This window comes from Hemitrygon akajei, chromosome 17 (assembly GCF_048418815.1).
Source record: "Hemitrygon akajei chromosome 17, sHemAka1.3, whole genome shotgun sequence".
NCBI lineage: Eukaryota > Metazoa > Chordata > Chondrichthyes > Myliobatiformes > Dasyatidae > Hemitrygon > Hemitrygon akajei.
Window position 1 is genome coordinate 69,045,681 of NC_133140.1, and position 10,058 is coordinate 69,055,738.

At 40.7% G+C, this 10,058-nt stretch overlaps 1 protein-coding gene across 1 annotated transcript in view; it reads left to right on the forward strand.

The window, feature by feature from the left end:
- LOC140740814 (rifampicin phosphotransferase-like) overlaps positions 1–8,798 on the forward strand; it is a 196,223-nt gene extending 187,425 nt beyond the window's left edge. Inside the window, exons 35-36 of the mRNA XM_073070343.1 lie at positions 592–666; positions 4,731–8,798. Coding sequence (XP_072926444.1) covers positions 592–666; positions 4,731–4,789 — 134 coding nt within the window. The 3' untranslated portion in view covers positions 4,790–8,798. The remainder of the gene's footprint in view (positions 1–591; positions 667–4,730) is intronic.
- Positions 8,799–10,058: the final 1,260 nt, after the last annotated feature.

Genomic DNA, 10,058 nt, shown 5'->3' on the forward strand with positions numbered 1-10,058 from the left:
TCACTTCTTGCACCATGTTTATGAGGGCCAAATCATGGAAGTCCACACCCAATATCCTGGAGTTCTTTCAGAGGCCAACATCTTCTCAAAGGAAGTTTGTGAAAAGGCAGCAAATGCTGACATTTCTGAAATTAAAATCAACTATAATTACTGAGAAACCCCAGGTCAGACATTAATGTCTTTCAGTGCTTGGCCAGCACGCAAGCACAAACTTGCACAACACAAGACTGACTCTTACGTGATCTGTGAGCATGTGGTGATCATGCCTTTGCCAAACATTTTTTTTTGTAAACTAAGTGACAAAAAGCTTAATCTGTTCCAGGTCAATTGCAATTTGGAATTCAGACATTTTGTTTGGATACAGTAGGAAGTCAAGTTGTTCTAGTTTGGTATGCATAGGTAGTTGAAAGCTGACAGAGTGGAGTTGTGATTTTAACAACGGAATGAAAATACAAAGCATTTAGTCTGAAAATTTTAAATATCATCTTTTTTTCTTATTTTACTTGGACAAATATAATGGTAATTTGGAATTTATGCTAAATTATTTTTATTTTTCACAACTTATTTGCTTTTTTCCCCCTCACTATCTAGGCGCTGTAGTTGCACGAGAATACGGGATTCCCTGCATTGTAAGCTGTAGAAATGCAACAAGTCTTCTCCAGTCAGGTAGGTCAATAAGACACCATTTTAAAGTCCATTTTTGTCCACAGAAGCCCTGTCAAAACTCTCAAACACTTCTCTGCCCAATGAAGCAGTGGAGGCTACCTCAGTAAATATATTTGAGACAAGACGGTATAGGCTTTTGTATAGTAGGGGAATTAAGGTTATGGGGAAAAGGCAGGTAGGTGGAGATGAGTCCATGGCCATGATCTTACTGAATGGTGGAGCAGGCACGACGGGCCAGATGGCCCACTCCTGTTCCTATATTTTATGTTCTTATGTAAGGTGGGAAACTCAGCCATATGAATATTCTCCCTTTTGCTGCTGATGTGTTTGGAGAAAGCTCAGAATCTTCTGCTGCTGTCAGTTTTTACTTTTCTCAAAACTCAATACAGCAATTCTTTTAGGTTCTGTTGAGAAAAGTAATTATTGCAGCAACAGAATAAGTTGTCTTTTCATTCTCCCATGCCCAATAACTTCACTCCAATTCTCCTATCAGCCATCTATTAGGAGTAATTTACAACTGCGAATGAACTCTCCAGCTGGCACATCTTCAGGATGTGAGCAGAAGCCGGAACATTCAGTGTTTGACTGTGCAGCGCATAATACTAAGATAATCCAAATCTTATGCCTTACAGCAGAAGAGACAGGTGCAGGAGAAGGACAAGTGACAATCCAGTCCTGGTCTGCCATTCAATAAGATTTTGTTGCTCCAATATTGTCCTTGACATCATTATCCTGCTCTGCCCATTTTCCTTCAATTAATTCACTTCTCTGCCCTCTGGGTAAAATCATTGCCATCTGAAATAGACAATCCTTTTATTCCTAAGCTCCCTAGTTCTGGATAACTTTCCACCCATAGCACAACTCACTAGAGGAAACATCTCTCAGCATCCATCCCATCAATTCCTCTCAGAATTATCAACAGCTCATTAAGATCACTTCTTTGATACATGAACTGATTCAGTCTGTGTTCTTATGTCAATCACTTGGTCTCAGTAATCACAATTCATAAAGCTTCTCTGCACTGCCTCAAGTGTAAGCACACCCTCTCCTAAGTATGGAGATCAAAATAGTACGTAGTTTTCCAGCAGACTGTACCTGCATGCTAACATTATTTCATGTACATGGACTACCCAAACCCTTTGTACCACAACAGTTCTACAGTCTAGGCTCACAACACTGAATTAATAAATTTCCTGTCATCTGTCCTTTGACAGTGAAGAACCTCAAAATTTGTCCATCTGCCAAATTCTTTCTCACTGAAATAACTTTTCACAGGCTCTTTGTGTCTTCCTTACAACCAACTAAACCACCAACCTACATATGTGTCATCAGAAAATTTGGACAAAGAGAATGAGAGTACTTCAACCATCAAAATGGATCATAAAAAGTTGAGGTTCCGGCATTGTTTCCTGTGCCACACCACTAGTTACTGATTGCCAATCCTAAAATGACCTATTCATCTCAAATCTCAGTTTTATGTTAATTATCTGCTCCATTTTACATGCTAAAATATTATGGCCAATGTTATCTTGTGTGGTATTGCTTCATGTGGCCTTATCAAATACACCTACTGGTAACTACACTGTTCTCTCTTGTCTGTTCTACCACATTCCTCAGTGCCCGCCCATTCACTGTGCAAGTCCAACCTTGATTTGTCCTCCCAAAGTGCAACACTTCACACTTGTCTGCATTAAAGTCCATCCTTTTCTGCCACAATGAGGTGCTCTTAGGTGGAGGAGCAACAGCTCTTATTCTGTCTGGTAGCCTCCAACCTGATGTCATGAATATTAATTTCTACTTCTGGTATTTTTTCCCCACTCCTTCCCTCTTCTTCTATTCCCCACTCTCATCTCTTACCTCTTCTCCTCACCTACCAGTAGCCTTCCCCTGGCGTCCTTCCCCCTTCCCTTTCTCCCATGGTCCACTCTCCTCTCCTGTCAAGAGTCCTTCTTCTCCAGCCCTTTGCCACTTATCACTTCCAAGCTTAACACTTCAGCCCTCATCCCCCACCCACCTGACTTCACCCATCACCTCCTAGCTTGTCCTCCTTGCCCTCCTCCCATCTTTTTGTTCTGCCATCTTCCCCTTTCCTTCCTTTCCATTTCTGATGAAGAGTCTTAGCCCAAAATGTCAACTGGTTATTCATATCCATCACTGCTGCCTGACCTGCAGAGCTCTTCCAGCATTTTGTGTGCATTGTTCTGGATTTCCAGCATCTGCAGAACCTCGTGTTTTAAATCCTATCTGCCATTTTTCAGTCATTTTATTCCAGTTTATCCAGATCCTGCAGTGAGCTCGGATGATGATCATGATAGTAATAATAATAAGTACTTTATCGATCTCAAGTGCCCATTTCAACCTAAATTTTGGTTTCATCTGCAAATTTACTGAGCTGGTTTACCACATTATCATCCAAATAATTAACAAAGATGACAAACAACAGCACCGATCCCTGCAGCACCCCATTACTCAAGCCTCCAGAGTCCCAGAGGCAATCACCTGTCATCTCCCTCTGGCTTCTCCCACTAAGGCAATATCGAATCCAATTTACTACTTCGTTCTGAATGCCGAGTACTTGAACCTGCTGGACCAGCCTCCCATGCGGGACTTTATCAAAGGCTTTGCTAAAGTCTATGTAGACAACATCCACTACATTCCCTTCATCAACTTTTCTCGTAATCTCCTCAAAAAAATTATAAGATTGCTTAGACATGTTGATGATCCCTAATTAGGTCCTGTCTTCCAAATCCTTATATATCCAGTTCCTTAGAATACCTTCCAATAATTTACCCCATACTGATGTCAGGTTCCCGGACATATAATTTCCAGCTTATTCTTAGAGCCTATTTTGAACAACAGAATATCATTAGTTAGTGGAGTCCTCTAGCACCTCAACAGTAACTAAGGATGTTTTAAACACCTTTGTCACTGCCCCTGCAATTTCTTTACTTGCCTCCCAGAAGGTCCAAGGGGACACCTCATCAAGCCCTGGGGACTTATTCACACAAATTTGCGTCAAGACAGCAAACATCTCCTCTTTTGTAATCTAAATAAAATGCAAAAAATCCATTTATTATCAACACAATTTATTTTGGCGACATGCAAAGATGACCACACTGATCTTCAAGTGGAAGAATTTGGTCCCTTGCTCTCCTTTTGTTCTTAATGTATCTGTAAAAATCTTTGTGATTCCCGTTCATCTTGGCTGCCAGAGCAACCTCATGCCTTCTTTTAGAACTCCTGATTTCCCTCAAACTATTTGCTTGCATTTCTTGTACTTAATTTCCTCACTTGTTCCTTGCTGCCTATACCTGCTATGTACCTCCTCCTCCTTTTTAACCAGGGCCCCAATATCCCTCAAAAACCAACATTCCCTAAAGCTGCTCGCCTTGCCTTTTATTCTGACAGGAACATACAACTCTATATTCTCAAAATCTCACTTTAAGGCCTCCCACTTGCCAAGCATCCCTTCACCAGAAAACAAATCCACACCTGCCAGATCCTTTCTGATACCATCTCAGTTCCACCCATATAACAAGTAAACAACTGCAGAAGCCGGAGTTCTTAAATAAAAAGCAATTTTTATTGTGGTGTAAAAATTAAAAAAAACAGAATTAAAGCCTCAGCTAGAAACATTAATGATGGGACTAATGTGTTTTTATAAGCACATTCTGTTCTTATTTCACTTGATCCAAGCTTTCAGCTACTGAAATCTTGAATTCCCATCTAAAATCTCACTACCTCTTTTCTTCTCACTCCTATAAAATGCTGTTTAAAACCTCCCTCAGGCCAAACTTCCTTCTTGTAATTCCACTTCTCTTTTATTAATGCTTCCAGGATATTCTTACTACATCATCACTGGCAGCTGTCGTTATATAAAGGCACACATTTTACTGTGGGTTAATCCTTAATAATTTCAGGATTGAGTAAAATTTTCATTTTGACAGCCAGTACGAAAATAATTTTAAAAATGCACTGAGTACTGCTAAATCAGCTTCACGTTTTAAAACATTGCAAGAATATTATGCATTCTTTCATTAAATAGTCATTTTTACTATTCACAGGTGATATTGTGTGTCTTAATGGAACCAAGGGGACTGTGCAGAAAATTGAAGAGAACTGAAAAGGTTCCATCCACTCTCCAGAAGCGAATGGAAACAGGAAAGTGCAATACCAGAGGAACCTAACATACTCTCTATCCTGACAATATCACTATGCCTGATGGATACAATGCTATTAAATATATAAAAGTAAATGAAGTTCAAAGCATCAGCTCCTCAATAGACAGACAAGTAAATTAACAGTACTTGTACCTGTTGCAGATTTGTAATGACATGACAGCAAAGGCTCTGGCATATCCTGACTGTAGTAATGGCAGTGTCCACTGTTGAATAATTATTCCTCTAGCTTAGCTGTTTCAGTCCATCTACAATACAGATATCGCAAACAATAACGAAAATTGCACATTATTTGCTTAGACCTTCTCATGAACTATTAAGGAGGGTAATTATTTAGTTTGAATTTATTTTCACCTCTTTTTGCACCAACCCAAACTTAACATCAAACCGCAAGACAAAGGAGGTGGTGTTGTGGTGTGGCTGACTGACCTCAACTTTGCTGAGGCTAGGTGACAACCTTCAGAAACTTCTTCATACCTACCTCTTGAAGAGGACCCCACTCTGGACATCAGAAAACTATCTCCCACATCATCACTGATCTCATCAACTCTGGAGAACTCCCATGCTCTGACACCAAACTCATAGTTCCCCTACCCCACTCTGCTCACCTCTTTCTGCCCCCTTTGGTTCAGTTCCTCCCACCTACAGCCATGACAGTTCTCATGTTCTTGATCTCTTCACTAATCCTGGCCCTGACTGCCTCATTTTCACCATGAATGTCTTGTCTCTATACACTTATATCCCATCAAGGAGGCCTTAAAGCTCTCTACTTCTTTCTCAATAAAAGCACCAACCAGTTTCCATCCGCCACCATCCCCCTGCGGCTGGCATAACTGGTCCTCACCACCTTATTTTGGCTCCTCCCACTTTCTGAAAACTTGAGAGGTAGCCATGGCCTGGTAATGCTCCCCAGCTCTTCCTCTGCTACATTGACGACTGCATTGGTGCTGCTCCATGCACCTGTGCTCAGCTCGTCAATTTCTTCAACTTTGCCTCCAGCTTCCACCCTTTCTGACACATTCTTCCACTTTCTTGATCTCTCTGGGTCCATCTCTGGAGCCAAACTGTTGACCAATATCTTTTCTAAAACTAATATTTCCCCCAGTTATCTTGACTATACCTCATCCCACCCTGTCTCCCATAAAAATGCTATTCCCTTTTCTCAGTTCCTTCATCTCCAACGCATCTGTTCCCAGGATATGACTTTCCTTTCCAGGACATCAGAAGTGTTCTGCACTTTCAAAGGATGGGATTACTTTCCCGCAACATTGATACTGTCCTCACCCACATCTCCTCCAATTTCCAAACATTCGCGCTCATCCCATCTTCCTGTCACCTGAACAGTGATAAGAGTTCCTCTTCTCCTTAGCTACCACCCCATGAGCCTCTGCATTCAACACATAATTCTCTGCAATTTCGGTCATCTCCATAGTGATCCTATCACCAAACATATCTTTATCTTCTCTACCCCCCACCCACCACAGGGATCGCTTCCTCCATGATTCTCTTATCCATTCATCTCCTCTCTCACCCCCATTCAGGGCTCCAAGCAGTCCTTCCACATGAGGCAATACTTCACCTGTGAATCTGCTGGGGGTGTTTATTGTCTTGTGCTCCTGCTGTGGCCTCCTCTACATTGGTGAGATCTGTCATAAATTGGGAGACCCCTTTGATGGGCATCTTCACTTCATCTAACAAAAGCGGAATTTTCCAGTGGTCAAACTTTCTAATTCCAATTCCCTTTCCTGTTCTGACATGTCACTCCATGGCCTCCTCCTGTGTCATGTTGAGGCCACCCTCGAGGAAGCAACGCCTTATATTCCATCTGATGTATGAATATTGATTTCTCCTTCCAATTTAAAAAATCCTAACCCCTTCTTCTATTCCCCTCTCTGGCTTCCTACCTCTTCTCACCTGCCTATCACCTCCCCCTTCCCTTTCTCCTAATGGTCCACTCACCTCTCCTATCAGATTCCTTCCTTTCCAGCCCTTTTACCTTTCCTACCCTTCTCCTTTCACTTTCTAACTATCCAATTTTTGGACATCGGAAATATTCTTCAGAAGTTGCTCCATGCAGACTGCTTAAGTTGTTGAATTGCGATGAATGGAATAGAACTTTGTATAATTAGTGAACTTCCAGTTTCCCCAGCGAATCGCACGCCATCCTAGTTTGGTTATTTTTCACTGTATTCAACATCACCAAGTAAAACTCTCACAACAATGCAATTTCAACACTTTGGGAGGGGTAATGGGGTACCTTCACCAGATGTACTACAGGACTTTAAGAAGGAAGCTTATCATCACCTTCTACAGTGCAGATAGGGATGTACAATGAATACTGGTCACATCCAAGTGAAGATAAAAAGGTCTTACAATTATTTATCAATGTCTAAACTAAAATGTAATGGGTTATTGTACTATTATATTCTTTGTCATAACTTATTGTATTTGCCTATGTCTTGTACAATGAAATACTTATTCTTACTAAGATCACACCAAAGTTTACCAATATTTTTTCATTCTATTTGAAAGATAAAGATGAATATATTTGTGATACTACTGCATTAAGTAAAACTGCATACAGAATCCATGTATTGCCTGAGATTATTGGGCAAGTACCAAAACAGTGTAAGATCATCTTCCTATCCATGAATGTAAAGTATCCGTACATTCTTAACAGGAGTTGTAGGGTGCCCAGGCACTTTGTATCATTCAGGACACATGCAGTAATCAAAAAAGTGAATGGTAGGAAGGAGAAATTAATTATGGCCCTATGCAAATGAGAGCATCACTCACTGGATGGGCTCACCTTCCATGATGGACCCAGAATCGAACACAGCTTGTATTCTCCGCAGTGGAATGGAGCTGGAGATTATAGATGGGTCTTCTCTAGGAGGTGGCTAGAATACAAAAATGTGCAAGCTTGCTTCAGTTGTGCAAGGATGCAAGAGCTTCTCTAGAACATGGAATTTAGTCTGGACACTGCAACTGAGGGCAGTACATGGACACATATGACAGAATGGTGCTGAGGCTTAAAAGATTGAATTATGAGGGCAGGTTGCATGAACACAAGTTGTTCTTATGTTTTTAAAATTGTAACCAATTGATGAGCTTAATGCTATAAAGGGATTTCATATCATAACTCAAAGACGTACAAACACTGTCTTGGTAGTACTAGGCAGCTGCATGCATGTACCCGAATTATTGCCACCTCATTTCAGACTGCCCTATAACTGCTAAAGGACTGGTCTTCATGACAAATTAGAGAGGGCTTGGATCAGTGCACAGAACCAACCCTTTCCCTATTCCCACAAAGATATTGCCATTACTAATGGAATGACCTTACAACATTCAATTGCATCTTGATTAACTTGACTTTCCTTTGTGTGCCATGTGGCAAGAGAAAGACACAATAGACTCTTTGGTTTCTCAAGTCCATTAAGTGGCCATTAATCTGCTAGCCCATAGATTCTTGTGCTGTTGGGAGGAAGCCCACGTGATCAAACAGAAACCATGCAAACAAAACACTTGTAGCAATGGAATATTGAACCTGGTTTGCTGGAGTTTAACAGGATTAGCTTAATTTGTCATGGGTATAGTGAAATGGATTGTTTATGTCAAACCAAATCAGCAAGTTGCTTTGTGCCGCCCACAGGTATCATCATGCTTCCAGCGTCAACATAGTCTACCTACAACTCACTAACCCTAACCTGAAACTACCAGAAGAAATAATACAAAACTGGAGGGGCTGACAATTTGCTGGCAATCCCAGGAAAATATCTCACCAAAAGCAAACTATATATTTAGATCAAGCTGGCTCAATTTCATAGGCAAACAATTGTTTCTGAAATTACATGTACGGTCTTCATGGAGATAGCAAGACTACAAAACAAAGCATAACAAGTTGACATTAGCACCCAGAGGTTTTCCTAAATTAAGATCTTTGTATTAGATGCCAACTATTTAATCAAGACAAATGTTTCACACCTTAAAAGACAGATGATAGAGTCTTGTCTTATCTTACATTTTAAGGTAGTTATTTTGTAAAGCTTACCTGTTGGGAGCTGCTAAAACAATGTTGTGCCTGCAATAATGAACTTGCTTAATCTTCCAGCCATGGCATGTGAAGGCTCTTAAGCTTAAGTAATTTTAAACTCATTAAACATTTCACCAGGTGCATTGTAAACTTTATTGCTTACTCTATTTATGGTAGGATTTAAAATAAGGCTAAACGAGACTTCAATTGATCTGAAGTATGTGACTTTTAATTTTACCCTCGTTATATGGTAGCAGCAGAGAAAGCAGATATTTGGTCCTTCAAGTCCATATCCAGTGTCTGAAAGAGAAACAGAATTTGCTCATCCTACCCCTAAAACTTTTCCTATATCTGTGGATCTTATGAAAACCACAGACAATTTTGTCTCATTACCTGTCAATCGATGCATTCCAGATGCTAACCATTGGGAGCATTTTGCTTTCAGCAAACATCACCTTAAATCTGTACCAGATTTATCTGTCATAAAATCATTGATTTATCGGTCCTGCTCTGCTAGAGCTGTTAATCTACCTATGTAAAGTGCCGTTTATTATTCCAGTTTCCAGCATTTGTATCTTCATAAACGTGCTGTCATAAAGGGATCTGCAGCTCCATCTAATGGCAGAAGTTTGTAGTTGTAACCAAGAGTTGACCTTTGTTAACCATTGTTAACCGTTTGTGTACTGTTGCCATCCAAACCAAGAATATGTAGCGGTGTGCTACACGCAGCGCTAAAATAACGACACGGAGTCGGTAAACTGCAATTAAAGAAGATTTTATTCGAACTTCACAGCCTTGCTTTAAAGCCTCCCTCATCCCACCCTCCCCGGGCGCGGATGCTGTAAGGGGCACGTACTCACAAACCCCCGCAGGGTTTTCCCTTTGTTGGTGAAGCAGACCTGGCCTTTGTGCCGGCGCGCTGGCTATTTGTGAGCCGGTTCGAGTGCGCTAGGAAGTGGGTCGCCACAAATAGCAAATTAAATTACTAATAACCAGTCTCCTGAATCATTTTAAGTGGGGCACTGAAGATAAAAGAAGGTATTCAGAAAAAGCAGGATTAGAATAGTGGGTAATCAAGGCCAGAGGACATAACTATAATTCAGATTTCTATCTGTACTTTAAAAATAATCTTTTGGTTTGATATTATTATCGATTAATCCTGTATAAACCTTGGGTAG